General features: G+C 38.9%; 1 protein-coding gene across 27 annotated transcripts in view; it reads left to right on the top strand.

Annotated features, from left to right (window-relative positions):
- Positions 1-15,582, top strand: part of Fggy (FGGY carbohydrate kinase domain containing) — a 415,454-nt gene that overhangs the window by 59,548 nt on the left and 340,324 nt on the right. For all 27 annotated transcript variants that reach the window (XR_007351974.1, XR_007351976.1, XR_007351975.1 and 24 more), the window contains one exon: positions 1,163-1,251. Coding sequence is in view for 22 of the 27 variants with exons in the window: in XM_048815295.1 (XP_048671252.1) it covers positions 1,163-1,251 (89 nt within the window). In the remaining 5 variants the exon portion in view is untranslated. The remainder of the gene's footprint in view (positions 1-1,162; positions 1,252-15,582) is intronic.

The raw sequence follows: 15,582 nt of genomic DNA, 5'->3' as shown, positions 1-15,582 counted from the left end.
AGCTTCAGTTCCCTTTACCCTGTGTGTGTGTATGTGCATATGTGTGTGTGTGTGTGTGTGTGTGTGTGTGTTTTCTTTGTTTCTACATGCTTGGTAGATAGTGGCCACTTCACAGTTTCCAAGTTCTATCTTACATCCAGACCCCAGTTCCCCAATTCCATTCACAGGCAGGAGTTAAATGGCTCCACTGAATAGGCATTCTAAATTTCTGGGAGAAGAAATCTGATTGGTTCAGCCAGCTCCCATGTCTTTCCATAATCCAATCAGGTTCTCAGAAATTAGAATGAGAACTGTGTGGTTTCCACTCAGCTTGGGGGATAGGGGAAGGAGAGGAGACCATCATCAAATATGGTGAACAAGACTGACAAGTCCTTGATATCACAGAGGTTACAGTCTTGGAGGAAAGAAAGACAATAAACAAATATGCAATGCTATGATAGCCAGACCTAACCTCACTTAGGAAGCCTGGGGGGGTGGGTTAAGCAAAGGAACAGGAGAAAATGGATCCTGGGAAGGAACAAAGTGACAGGTAATTGATGAATTTTCCAGGTGGAGTTGTCAGAGGAAAGAAAAAACCGAGTGGTAAGGAAAAATCGGACTATGTAGCAATGTGGAAAAAACAAACCTTTAAAAATTATTCAACAATGGCTTGATTATGTGGATGTTCTCTTTGGCTTGGACTGCAAGTTCTATGAGGGCAGAGACATCTTTTTCATTGCCTTTGGAACCTCTTGACTCCTGGAGAATTTTACATGGCCTGGCATGTTCAGATTCACTGTAATGTAATGTCTTGGTGCAGTTTTCTCCCCAGATTTCAGCTGCTCATGTTAAAATATTACATGTTTGAAGCATGCTCTCTCACCCTTCACTAGGAAGATGAATTGCATATTCTCATAGAGTGTTTTTTCTCTCTCCAGGTTGTCAAAGTGGGATAAAGGGAAATTATGCTCATTTTTGGAAGGATCAATAATTGACATTTTTCTTTCCTATAAAGTACTGTTTTTATGTCACACTGTGCACCCCGAGCCCTCAAACAGATGTTTTAACAGACATCTTGTTGGCTGTATTTTTGTTTTGAAAATTCTGAAACATTACCGAAAGAGGAGAGGGCTAGGGAAAAAAAGAACCCATAATTGATTCTAATATATATTTAATTTGGCAGAACTTGAGAGAGACTTGCTGGGATAAGGCGGGACATTTCTTTGATCTCCCAGACTTCTTATCATGGAAGGCAACAGGTGTCACAGCACGGTATGTTAATTACAAGTTGGATTCTATTTGCACTCTTCCATTCATGGGTGTCTGTGTATATATATTGCTTTCTTAACTCTCTTTGACTGGACATTCTGTTTGTACATCTGCATGCGATTTTGAATACTTGAAACATCTTGAGTCTATCTTCCACCTCCACTACACATGCCCAGATACTATTCCAATTCCTGCGAGGCCAGAAATGTGAGTATCCAAGGTGAAGACCATTCCTTAAAATGGACACATTCGGAGGAAACATGAAAAATCTGGAGTAAATGGTGCCTTTTGGCCCAAAGGCACCTTTTACATGGCAACTAAAAATTAGGGCAGGAGTTGTTTTTCAAGGAAGTTGATTTTAAGTTGATGAATGTGATATGAATTTATTTTGGTTTTGTATAAATGTGCTGGAATCTGTATAAATACCACTGTATTTATACCACTGTAGAGGTATGTGTGTTGGAATCAGCCACTATTTTTCAGTAAGTTATGAATGTTAAAAATAAAGTATGTGCTACATGCAGGAGACTTTTACAGAATACTTATTGCATATGAAATTGTGGCTGATATAATTAAGAGTGGGAATGTGCCTGGATATGTGCAGAAGATGGACAGGAAATCTCTTCATATATGGCCAGTTTGTTAACCATCTTAACCTCAGTTAGGGGGCTGCATAAGGGTGAGAGGTTTTCTCAAATTGAGAAGGATTTTGAATCTGGATTGAACAAATCTGTGAGTCAGAGGATCCATTCCCAGAGGAAGAGATAAACCTGTATAAAGTAGAGAGCAGGTGTTGTATCTTAAATTCTGTGCCTTCAGAGCGGCATGTCCTCCCCATTTTTTATTATATAAACTCAGGAGAAGCCGGGAACAGCAGTACCATTCCCCCTGTGCTCCTCCTGTCTATCCCATGGTACAGGGTTTGGCTTTTTCTTGTGGTGAGTTGATAAGAGTGTGATAGATCAGCAGCCCTACTTCCAGAAGGAGATAGTGGTGAAGGCCTTTGATGAGCACATCATTCTTCATGTGGCGTCCACCAGCACCTCCCTTCAGCAGAGCAATCATCTGCCAAAGGTCTCAGAGAGGAGAGCATCCATATGCACATGAAGACAGCCTCAGCCAACCTCAGGTACTCACCCCTGTAGTGGTCTGAACTTTGCCCTGGAGGGTGTAATTAGTCACCATTATAGTTTTCACCACTGGGGAGGAGGCATGGGTGAAGACCTCATCTTGGGCATTCCTCTTGTGTGACATTGTCTAAGTTATTAAAAGAATTTTTGGAGGCTTTTTTTCTACTTTTGTGCATCAGTGAAGGAAATGTTCTGATTTTAGCAAAATAGACCTGTTAGTTAAAATATGCTAGTAGTTGTGTGTTTGTAGGTCATTGGCTTCAAGGTTTATAGGACTCAAAAATAAAACCAGAGATGGAGAAAGACCTGGTTTTCCTTTTCTTTGGGTCTTGTTTAATCCAGCACTTTTATTTCCCCTTGGTCCTTTCTGATGGCTCCGGATACTGTAAACAACTGTTTACTCGTGTCTGATGCCATATTCAGACCTCAAGGAGGGGGCTTTTTGAAGCTAGTCCCAGCTCACATAGATTTAAATCAAATAGTAAGTATGGAGGTCATATGGTGACTTGTATCCTTAATAGCTGTGTGCTCTTGGGCATGTGTCTTTGTTGAGTCTCACACTACTTATCTGCAAAATGGAGATCATGGTACCTACCTAAAGGCTGGTTGGGACAATCCTGTTCAAGCAATTTTCCAAACTAGCTTGATTCTAAGAATCACTTGAATAATTTTTTCAACACAGATTCCTAGGAGTTGCAGTTTTCTGCTTCCTGAAATCTCTATGGGACACACCTGGGAACTTGTATGTTTAACAAGTGCCCAGGTGGCTATATGGTCAGGTATATTTGGACAACAATAAATAGAATATACTTGAAAGTCTTATGATTCTGAGATGGTCTATACTTGTGAGAGACTGGCAGTGTTTTAAAGGCCTAATATAGTGAATTTAAAATTGAAGGGCTTCTTGTTGACATCAGAACATACTTGTGATCTTCCATCTCTGTCTGTGACACTCTCAGATCTTAAGGAAGCAAAAAAGTTTAATGCTCAGAAATGATTTATTGGCCATTCAGTCATCCATGCCATTTTTTTTTCTATTGGCTACATTGCTCATGACTCATTCTGTTTTCATTAGTACAAATTAACAATCCCCACTCCCCCCACCCTGCCCCATACTTGTGGGCAAGTTCAGACCTCCCTTTCAGTCCTTCTCTGCAGAGCAGAGCCTGCAGACTTTGGGCACCCAGCACTCAATTCCTTCTGCATAGGTGGCTGCCTTCTTCCCTGGCCCTCTTACATCTTAAGTTTGTCTTCTGTCTTTTCTTTGTTTACTCCAATGTCTCAATTCATTTTGCCTTCTTCATTTCATCCTGCATGATCCAGGTGAAAGGAGGAACTTCTCTGAGCTTGATTGCAAATGTAGATAATAATAGTGAGTTCATGAGGTTATTGTATGGATTGAAATAATAGAAAAACTTCAAACATGGTATTGAGAAAAGTGTTTAAGGAATTAGCTCCTTTTTTACTTCCCTTTCTCTATCACATTTGGCAGGGAGTATTTACATTAAGTTGCTGGCATAAAGGAAAGAAAAATCCTTGTGGTCCAACTGACCTGGATTCAGTCTCTCCATGTAGTATCTGCAAGAACCTAGAGCAAATAGTCTTCCTCCCTCAGCATCGTTTCCTTTTCTGTAAGCACTCTCAGGATTACTAAGAGGTAGATATAATAGAGATGAAATATGTAACACTAAGTATTTAAACAATAAAGGTTTAATTTTTAAATTAAAAAAAATTCCCCACTGTCTGTTCTCTCCCCTAAAATAAGGATGACCAGGGTCGGAAATAGAATGTCTCAATGCCAAAATAACTTTGGGCAGTAGAGCAGGAACTTGGCATCTTCTGGGCAAGGAGAAGTAGAGGTTCAGATTTGGTGTTTATTTGGCTCTTACATGTGATTGTTTTGGGTGGATTTGGTGAAATGAGTGCCAAAAAGGCTAGAAGGTGTTTTTCTTTTTCTTTTTATTATTCTAGTAGAGTCTGGACTCAGGAGTGATTGGATTTCATCTTGTCTTAAAGCTTTCAAACTTGTTTTTGGTAGTGACCATATGTAAGAAATTTTTCTCTTCCTCCTCTCCTCCTTCTCTCTTTTCCTTGAAAACATTTTCCCTCTCCTCTCTAGTTGTTCTCATCCCCTGAAATACAGCATTTACTTGTGTTTATCTGGGTCACTGAGGAAATCAGCACCAGGCTGAGGACTGATTTGTAATTCTGTTCCATTCTTTTCATCATATTAATGAAAATAATTACTGCTATTTTTGTTAATAGTAATAATGGTCACTGTCATTTATCCAGTGCCTTTCTTTTATCTGTGCTAGGCGTACTGACGAATGTTAGCTCTGTTAGTCTTCAGCAACCATCCGTGAAAGCAGGTGGTGTTATTTCCATCTTGCAATTCAAGAACTAAAGCTGAAGACTGTAGTAATTTGCCATGTTCTAGCCATTGAGTGGGTGACTGTCCAGAACATGAGAGATGGTTAGTCAGAGATTCGAAAGATAAAATTTTGTATAACTAGACTAAAATATGTTCATACATATAAATACTCCCTCTAAAGAGATTTGCAGTGACTGGTAATAAATAAGCTAAAAACAGGGCCAGGTTTGGTTCAGTGATAGAGGTATGCTTAGAATACAGGAGGCCCTGAGTTCAGTCTGCAGCCCACGTGTGTATGTGCGTGTACTTGCTCTTTCTCTTTCACACACACACACACACACACACAGAACAACAACAACAACAAAAAACAAAACAAAACAGTGATTAAAATGTAAAAGAATCAGAAGTCAGTGAAAATATTCATAGAATGACTGAGTTTATTCTAAGAATTTCACAGAATCTATGAGGTTCTTTAAACTTACTAATAGGTTGTTTTCAGGCTTCTTTTGACCAGAACAAAGTCGGACATGACCTGGTGAAGAACTGAGTCCATCAAAACCCAACTGCTCTTTGGGAGCCTAAGTTTGTTTTGAACACAGGGGTCTGAGAAAAAGTTTTTCTTCATTTTCAAGGGGCAAAAATATTTTGTAACTTATTTAAAAGTATGTTCTAATAATAATAATAATAAGTATGTTCCAATTATAATTTCAGATAAACTATTGATTTTAAAATAGTTTACATTTTCAGGAAATTTTCTAGTTGTAAATTCTCAGGAATGATGGTCCTGAAAGCTTGCCCATGCCTTACACAGAGTTCCCTTTGTTATTAACATCATTCGTTACATGTGTGGTGCGTTGGTCACAAGTAATGAATGAATATTGGTGTGTTATCATTAACTAAACTCCATACTTTATTTACATTTCCTTAATTCTTGCCTAATAGGCTTCTTCTGTTCTAGGTCCCACCCAGGGTAGCACATTACATTTAGCCGTGTCTCCTCAGGCACCTCTTGGCCTCGGTGGTTGCCCAGGCTTTCCTTGTTTTTGATGATTTTAACAGTTTTGAATAGTGTTGGTCAGGTATATGGTGGGCCATCCCTCTGCTGGAAGTTGTCTGATATTTCTCTCACAGTGAGACCTGGATAGTGTGTTTTGGGGAGCAAGTTCACATGGTTCTTTCACATCACTCTTGGAATCACATTAACCTGATTCTCTGGCTGAGATCCTCTTTGTCACATTTCTACAGCTTAAAGTGTTCATTCCAACCCCTGATGCCCACTCCTTGTATACTGTACTCTCTGGAAAGAAGTCACTGTGTATAACTCTCCAAACCTAAAGGGAGTGGGGAGTTATGTGTGCTTCATCTCTTTGAAGGTGGAAGAGCTACATATATTATTTTGAATTATTTTTGTATGGGAAACTTGTTATTTTTTCAGTTCACTTACTTTTATGGCTTTGGGATGAAGGAAATTGATGACCAGGCTTCTTAGGCCCAAGAGACATTCTGTAAGTTTGGTTTAAAGTTTACATGTTAGAATTTCTGACACGTTTCTATGGCATATGGGAAACTGGGGCTTTATTTTCTAAAATATATTTTATTTTCCTTTTAATTTTTATATTATATTAATATACTTATATTGTTTTCCTTTTCCTTTCTCCTGCACTACAGGATACAATTCTATGTAGGTTCTTAGTAAATATTCTGTCTTCAACTTTAAAGAAATGAAATAATGGTTTTTAGAAACCATTATGAAAATAATCCCTCTTAAAATAGCATTTATTTGTGTGCTTCTCTGTTTAGAGTTTTTAAGGTATATCTTTGTATTGTTATTTTTCTCACAATTATTTGCTCATCTGGCATATTGATCTGTAGTCATTTTCTAAATGCAGTCTCAAAAATAGTAACATAATTTAGACTCTTAATTTCACTGTTTTTTTATTAATTTTTTTTTGTTTTCAATTTTAATTGGAAATTTGCTTGGTACAATGCATTTTTACTTACTATATTATTATTATATTTTTGCTATCAATAAATATTATCTGAAATGATACCTGTATAATGTTCTATCTTGTCAGTACAATGTGTCTACATCAATTTTGTCAGAATTTTAGGCTTAAGATACTGGAATGTCTCCAAAAGGCCCCTGTGCTAATGGCTTAGTTACCATCCAGTGACACTACTGGAAGGGAATAAAACCTTTGGAAGGTGGGGTCTAGAGGGAAGAAGTTAGGCCATGGGGGTGTGCCCTGGGAGGGGATATTGGGACCCCGTCTTCTTCTTGTCTTTCCCTTCGCTTCCCAGTTGCCATGAGGTGAGCAGTATTCCTCCACCATGAAATTATGCCATTATGTACTTCCTTGCCACGTGAACAGTGAGCCAGATATTCTCCTTAAAGGTTGATTATCTCAGGTATTTTGTCACATTAAAGCTAACCAATATAGGGATCTCATTTTAATTTATATTTTTGCATATCACATGCAATTAATTTTTATTATAAAACTGCTTATTTTATTAGTTTGTCAATTACTAATTTTATCAATTAGTGTCATAAAGGTTGATTACTAATATTATATTTGGATTTAAATGTTTTCTTAAATATTAGTGAAAATTCATTGCCTATTTTTGTTTTAGTATTTTCCCAAGGTGTAATTTTTGAAAAAATTTAAACCTACAGAAAAGTTGGGAGAATGGTGAACTGAACACCTATTACTCTTCACTGATGTTCAATTATTTAACACTTATTTCCTTCTGTGTTCCTTTATGCATGCTCTATCAATCTAGGTATCTATTATCTCTGAAATACAGATAAGTTTATTTTGCTGAACCATTTGTTACCATAATTCAGACATCATAGTATTTCCATCCTAAATTTTGCAACCTAATCACCCAGGAGTGCCAACATTCCCTTAGATAACCAGTGTCATAATCACACTTAGGACAATTAAATTAATTCTCCACTCTGTGAAGTCCTCAGGGGTCTCTCATGTTAGGGGTACAGAGAGCACTTGCTTTTCCTTGCCCCTGGGGTTCTGAATGGTAGATATGGCATACAAAGCATATTGGCTAAATGAAGAGTGGGAATCTATCTCATACTCTTAATATTGACCTACAGAATTCTGATGTATTGGGTGAACTATACAGCTCAGAAATTGAGCTAAAGGTCATCTGCATGTTAAAAAAAAAAGTGTACATATGTGGGTGTAGGGCAGATAGAAAACCAGATATGTCAACCAGATCTTACATACATAACTTACTCAGAATTCTGAGTGTAGACTTGTTTAGGTGTGTTTACTCTCCGGCAACAGGAAGCCAAGCTTGATGCACCTGGGCATAGAAAGCAAAGGTGTGAGGTGGCAGTTGCTGTAGGTATGTATGAATCATCATCTGCCTCTAACACTGTGACTCTTAAATTGCAGCTTAATATATTCCTGTCCCTCAGTGATCAGATGGATCTCCCTTACTCTTTTGGAGAAAAGAAAGAGGATGGGGTGCTAAGTCAGCTGTGTGTGCTCTGGTGGTACTGAGTAGAGAGATCAGTTTGGGCAGGGGTCTTGTCCTCACTGAGGGTAGGTAAAAGCATCAGCTTGAGAAGGGAGAAGCCTCATGCTACCGTCTGCCTCTGGAGGCTGCTACCCTTCACACCCCTTCCTCAGTGCTTTCCTCCTGGACACTTTTTCATTTGCATATTGAGATGAGATTTGATTAAAAAACAGATTTATTGTGAAATAATTCATATTCTGTACAACTCAAAGTTCACCCACTTAAAGAATATAATTCAGTGTTTTTGACATATTATTTATTTTTAGTAATTATACTTTGTGTAGTGTAAAATTTGCCAATTTAGCCAGTTTAAGTATATAGTTCAGTAATATTGCTTACATTCACAGTGTGGTGTAACTATTGCCACTGTCTTATTCTAACACTATATTTTCCAACATCATATTTTTAAGCAATAACTCCCCATTTCCTGAAAACCTCTAATCTATTTCTGTTATAATGTTTTTCTTTTCTAGGTACCTTATTTAAGTAGAATTACATACTACTAGTCATTTTGTATCTGGCTTATTTCACTTAGCACCATGTTTTCAGGGTTTACCCACATTGAAGCATATGTCAGAATTTCCTTTCTTTTTTATGGCCGAATAATAATGTTCCATTATACTTACCTGCTTATTCTGTTGATAAATGTTTGCATGGTTTCCACTTTTTGGCTATTGAGAATAATGATACAGTTAACATTGGTTTATTAGTTGGTTTCTGTTGCTATAACAAAAACCTGTGATGGGGTAATTTGTAAAGAAAAGATATTTACTTACCTCTCAGTTCTGAAGGTTGAAGATCATGTGCTTGGCTTCTGGTGAGGGCTTCATGATGAAATATTTTCTTGTGCAGAACACAAGTGCAAGAGGGAGTGGGGATTAACTCTCTTTAAGAACCCACTCTCTTGGTAACTAATTCATTCCACTGAAACTTAATCCAGCCTCAAGAGAACTACCCCAGTCTCTTGAGATAGATATTAATCCATTCTTAGGTGGTGCCCCTATGACCTACTCCCTCCCCCATGTCCCCAACTCTTCTCAATACTGTTACATTGGGAACCAAGCTTCCAGCATGTGAACTTTTTGGGGAAAACCCAGGTCTAAACTACAGCAATTAGTGTGTGAGTATCTGCTCAAGTCTCTGCTTTTGGTTCTTTTGGGTATCATCTAGGAGTGGAATTGCTGGTTCATGTGGTAATTCTATGTTTAGTTTTCCCAGAAACCACCAGACTTGTCCACAGCGGCTACATCATTCTCCATTCCTATCCATAGTATGTGAGAGCTCCAATTTCCCCACATCTTTGCCAACTCTGTTTTCCCCATTTTTTTTCAAATTGTGGTCATTGTTGTAGGTCTCTGTAAGGTTTAGGAGACAGCTTTTACAATGTTAAAAGTCTCTGAATGGAAGAAAAATTGATGGAATTTAGATTATCCTGGAGGTGACAGGTTGGAGGCTGGATCTTGGTTGAAGCATCTTGACAAGGATTCCCCAGGTTATCTCATAAAATTTCCTTTTTCTAAGGAAAAAAGCACAGACATTCTTGATATGCTTGACACTAAAGCCCTTTGGTTTGCATTGTTTTATGTTTACACTGGAGGATGGTTTCTCAAAACAGTGTTGCATAAAACAGCCCTCATACGTTCTAGGAAGAATGACCCAGTCCTCTCTAATCAGTTTATTCTTTAGAATATTTGACATTGCTGAAAAATGACCTGTAAATATGAGATTTCCTTTACTCTAAATTTTGGCAATGAAGAGTGTTTTCACTCTTTACAGACACATATGACCTTTATCTCTTCACTGATGAATAATAGAAATAATGTAGAATTTAAAACAACACATAAACACATAAGGGCCAATTCTTTTCTGTAAATAAATCTAGATACATGGAGTCATCAGCCATTAAGGTAAGCCTATGAAGTCATCAAGGGACTAGCTCTTTTGACATTTTTACATCTAGGTCTTCAGCCCTGACTTCATTCTTAAGATCACCTCATGGTCAGGGATGCTTCTGGTGTCTGCATCACAAAGTCCACAATCCATCCAGCAGGAGGCAGGAAGGTGGCAAGGGTGGGGGCACTTCAACAGGACATGCTGTGCATCTGAGCCAGCCTTGGGTAAGCGACCTTTCTAGGAGATCCAGAAAATACTTGTAGTTCCATATCATCGACCAACACTGAGGTTTATGGTCAAACCCAGCTGGATGGCAGGCTGGTCAATGTAGGCTTTTAGTTGGTTGCCTTACTACCCACATAAAATTGGAGTTCTCTTACCACTAAAGAGAAAAAGAGAGAATTGGTATTAGATAAAAAACAAAATCACAGAATCATAATTTCTTGGGAAATTACTAATTTATATTCTTTCTGTGATAGTGAGGAAGAGGAGAGTGGTAGGTGGGGAGAGATGAGCAGCTTGTGATTTCCATCATTCATTCATCCACTGCTTACTTATTCTGATCTATAGATTCAGAGAGCACCTGCGGGATATCCCCTTGCTAATCCAGCACTGGAGACATATACATTTATTGAACTCTTCAAATCCATATGAAGGCTGGAGTGCCAAAAAATCCTCAGCTCACAGTTTTGTCTTACATTTTTCATATGAGTGAGCTTAGGAAACCCGTTTACTTCCTCTCAATCCATTTCTTCTTAGGAAGTGGAAAACAAAAACAACATGGAGTGAGACAATCAAGAACCACATGGATGGGACCTCTGGCTAGTATCTGCCACATAGTAGCATGTAAGAAGTATCATCTCCATCTGTGTTTTCCCTTTGTCTTTTTTTCTTTTTTCTTTTTTTCCATTTCAGGAATTGAACCCAGGGACACTTAACTATTGAATCACATCCCCAATTCTTTTTATTTTGAGACAGTGTCTTTCTAAATTGCTTAGAACCTTAACTGAGTTGCTAAGGCTGCTCTTGAACTTGTGATCCTCCTGCCTCAACTTCCTGAGTTGCTGGATTACAGGCTTATGCCACCATGCTCAGCTTTTCTCTTTGGTTTTTATTATTTGAGTATTAGGGTGAATTCAAATTCAGTTAAAAAAACTTACAAGTGGGTGGAAAGGACAGGCCTTGTTTTCTTCTCTCCATTCTTCTTCTTGGCTTCTTGTCATGCCATTAGGGGTCTATGAGGCATGGAGTGAGAGTCAGCAGTTCTTGGACCTATCATGGGTGTGAAGACATGAGTAGATACCAGGAAGGCCTCAGGCCAGTCAGTTCAGAGACCAAATGTCCAAAGAATGTTAATGTTATGGCTTTTTCTCCTGTTAAGACTCAGGTTCTCAGGGTCCCCTGTTCCCCGCACTAGTGCTGCCTACTGGAGCACTGCCTGCCTCTGTCTGCACACTGAAGCAAAATCTAAGGAAGGTCAAGTCTGCTGTCTTTAACTTTTCATCAGTAAAGCAAATCTGAATACAAAAGGTTAAGAAACCTCACCTGTGTCCTTTGGGCTATGGGTAAAAATGTGTGACCTCGATAATTACGATGGCCGTACCCTTCCTTGAGAACCGCCAGTCTGAGGGTATTCAATTTCCATAAAGTTCTTTCCCAGCCCTCTGCTGCATACATCTAGACATGAATTTTGTACTCCTGAAAGATGATAGCCAGCATGACTGTAATTTTCCAACTGAGCAGCAATATAGCTTTTCCTTTACTTAACAATTTTCTTTGAGACCTCAAATCACTTTTGGAATTTAATCCCATTTGCTCTTTCAATATGGTAAAGTGGACTGATCTCGGAAATTGATTCCTCATTTACAAATGGATATGATGGTGTATTTTGTTTTTAAAATATTTTGAAACTATGAAAGTGGTACACAGATCTCATTTTCCAAGTAAAAGAACTGAAACCCAGAAGTGTTGTATTTTGAAGTGTGCCAGTGGGTGGAGTAAGAGCTGGAATATCGGGGCTATCCCTTATCTTGCCTTGCTTAGGGGACCTTTTCTTGCTCCAGAAGGCCCCCCTTCAGGATGTAGGGGGTGTTCCCAGTGTTTGTGGGCTCTTGAATTTGTTTTCTACCCAGAGTGACTCCATCAGTGGACTCTCTCATGGCCTTGCTAATCGGACCTTCAGAACATGCTGTTCATGTATGATTCTGGGTATCAAGATTCAGTCAACTTGATTAAAGGTATCAGTTTTCAGTTGTTGGACCCATGATGCTCTTCAGGACTCTGACAGCTTGGTGGTGCCTGGGACCCATGACACAAGATTAGAAGTGGTGTGGCTGGGAGCTCTGAAGACTTGTCCCTGGTAATCTTGGAGTGTGACCCTCAGTTTCCTGATCTGCAAAGTGCAGTAGTTGGATTTGGAGATCCGAGTAGCCCTTCCAGGTCCAAAGTTCTGAGTCTGTGAGATCTAATGGTATTGACCAAAATATCTTTATGGATTCCCTCTTGAAACTTTTCTTCAGAAAAAAAATTTTTTATTAAGGTCAAACCTTAGAACTCAAACCTTTAAGATGTAAGTTAATGTTAAGATGCTCTACACATCCCTTCTTTTTTCTTTTTTTCTCCTTATATTTAGTTTCTTTTTTAAAAATATCCTTTTTATTATTTTCTGCATTTTTATTTCTTTTCTCTAAATTATTGTCAGGGGCTTTTGAAGATAATTCTTAAATGTTATTAAGAAATTACAGTCAAGGAGCCCTTTGTTCCCAAGTCATTTAGAAGATTGTTTTTTCTTTTGTTAAATGAAAAAAATTGTCAACCTGTGTCATGAAAATGTGCCAAAAACTGCATTCACCAATAAAAAGTGTCAGCTCTTATTATTGCTCAGATATTATTCCTTTCAAAAGCTGAACACGCTCCCTAGGCTTTCTAAACAATCCTCAGCTCATTCATCTTTCCGGTTTCCTTACATTTCAAACCTTTCTGGGTCCATATGGGGGGGGAAGCCTGTCTTTTAAAAATTAATGGGTTCCAAATGCCATTCAAACCTGTTTCCGCCCTTCACCCCCTCCTCCCCTCCCCATGCTGGCTTGTGAGGAGTCTTATACTCTGTATAAATATTGAGCAGGAGATAGTTTCTTAAGAGGTGTTTGGACTTTTAATTAACCCGGACAGCTTTTCTTCTTGGGATTTCGCTCTGCTGTCTCCCTGGAAAAGTCAGGTAGGTCAGTATAGAGAGGGGAGGGAGGCTCCGCACTGGATGTGTTCCTGGCTGCTGGCCCTAGAGACACTGAACTCTGAGCCAACCATGAAGTCATTTTGAATTTAAGGAGCCTTGCTAATCCAAGGCAATGCGTCTTAATTTGACAAAGTAAAGGCTGCCCGATAAGCAACCCTAGCTACAAGTTCTATGAAACTGGGGGTGTTTGTAAGTTTAGATTGTGCCAGAGAAACGTGGTGATGTGGAAGAATGGGCTCATTTTCTTCTGTTTACTCCCCCTCTTAAGCCCTCCCCCTCCCCTCTGCCTTTTCTCTTCCTTTGGCCTGATTCAGCCCTGCAGTCTGGCCTCTGCAGTGGCTTGATGTGAAATTTGAGAAACATATGTAGTTTTCTATTTCAGGAAAATGATCTCAGGGATTGAATGCGTGTTTTTTTTTTGGTTGGCTGTTAAGCTCTGATCTTGCCCAGTGTGGTTTTTTGATGATGGGAAAGAGGCTTCGAAGTGCTTTTTATCAGAATTTCATATAATAAAATGTAAGGTTTGGTTTCTTTATTTCGCCCCCGCTCCCCACCCCAGGCCCATGATACAATGTCGTCTATTCTATCAGAAGTACACATTGTTCACATTACAATCACTTCATTGCTGCTTGCACACACATGTATGAAAATGGCCACTGTGTCTTTTCTACACAAAAGTCATTTTAAATGTAGTTCAGTGGAGGACCAAGGGTCTGCATACTGTACCAAGAAAGGAAAAGGGATCCACTGGGGGAAAGTTCGCCTTTGTTGTGCCTTGGAAGGGCCAGTATTCTTTGTTCCAAAAGTGAGTGTCAACCATGGGCGTAGTGCCCTGTCAACTGAACTTCATTCATCCAGCCATGCAAAGCCTTATAGTCTAGGGGCAGTGGGCTGTAGCATATAACTTGGGGTATAATAAGCCATCCATCCAGGTTTGCATAGGTAGACATTATGATGTCTGCACAATGATGAAGTTGCCTAATGATGCATTTCTCAGAATATGTCAATCATTATGTGGTGGATGGCTGTACAGCGTTAGTAGATTAAGCTTGCATAGTACTTAATGTGTGCTAGCAAGATTTTGACCATTTTAGATATATTAACCCTTTAGTCCTCCCAATATCCTTATGTTACATGTATTATGATTATTATCTATATTCCACAGATCAGAAAACTGAGGCTCAAAGAGGCCAGAGAACTTGCCCATTGTCACAGTTAATAAGTGCAGAGATGGGATTTGAATCTCAGAATTCAGGCTATTTACTACAATGATATACCAACTTGATTAGTACCAATTAGGTTAGTACCTGTTTGTTAACTGATTATTAAAGATATAGCCAGAAAACTATTTTTATTTTCTTTTTTTTCTGGGGAAAGATATGGGGCATTGAACCCAGGGTCATTTAACCACTGAGCCACATCCCCAGACCTTTTTTGTTGTTGTTGTTTTATTTTGAAACAGTGTCTCACTGAGTCCTTAGGGCCTTGCTAAATTGCTGAGGTTGGTCTTGAACTTGTGATCCTCCTGCATCAGTTTCCCAAGTTTTTGGGATTACAGGCATGTGGCAACAGGCCCAACTGAGAACTTTTTTGCTAAAGTAAAGAATTTGCTAGGTAAATAATCACACTAAACCAGACATTCTCCAGGCATAGTCCAGGATAGCCCCATAAGCATCAGTTAAAAACATTGGAAATGCAGATTCTCTGGCCTCACCCCAAACCTACTGAAATGGAAACTCTTGGAAGAAAGGACAGAATAATTTGTGTTTTAACAGATCCTCCAGGAGATACTGATGCATGCTAAAGTTTGAGACCAACTGTCTAAGACTCAGGAATGGTGAGTCACCCTCTGAAATTTTGAGTCTTTTCTTTAAAAGAATAATACTTTCGGGATTTCACCTTTGTATACTCCAGATTTATTTCCACATAAATGTGGAAACTGAGCTGTAGCTTCAGTGATATTTTTACTAATTTTTAAAAATAATATTTCTGAGAAATTTTGGAACTTTTGGGTATGTCTGCATCTTGATGTTTTTTTTGTATTTTGGTTTTTGCTTGCCCCTGGCTCCACCCATTGCCCATGGCTTTCAGTGTCAGAGAACTCAAAGAGTGCTAGGCATGATTGCAGTCAGCTGTCTAAGGCTCCCCTAGTGGTTGGGTGAAGA

Source organism: Marmota marmota, unplaced genomic scaffold, assembly GCF_001458135.2.
Source record: "Marmota marmota marmota unplaced genomic scaffold, marMar, whole genome shotgun sequence".
NCBI classification, from domain to species: Eukaryota; Metazoa; Chordata; class Mammalia; order Rodentia; family Sciuridae; genus Marmota; species Marmota marmota.
This window is presented reverse-complemented; position numbering and strand designations above follow the sequence as displayed.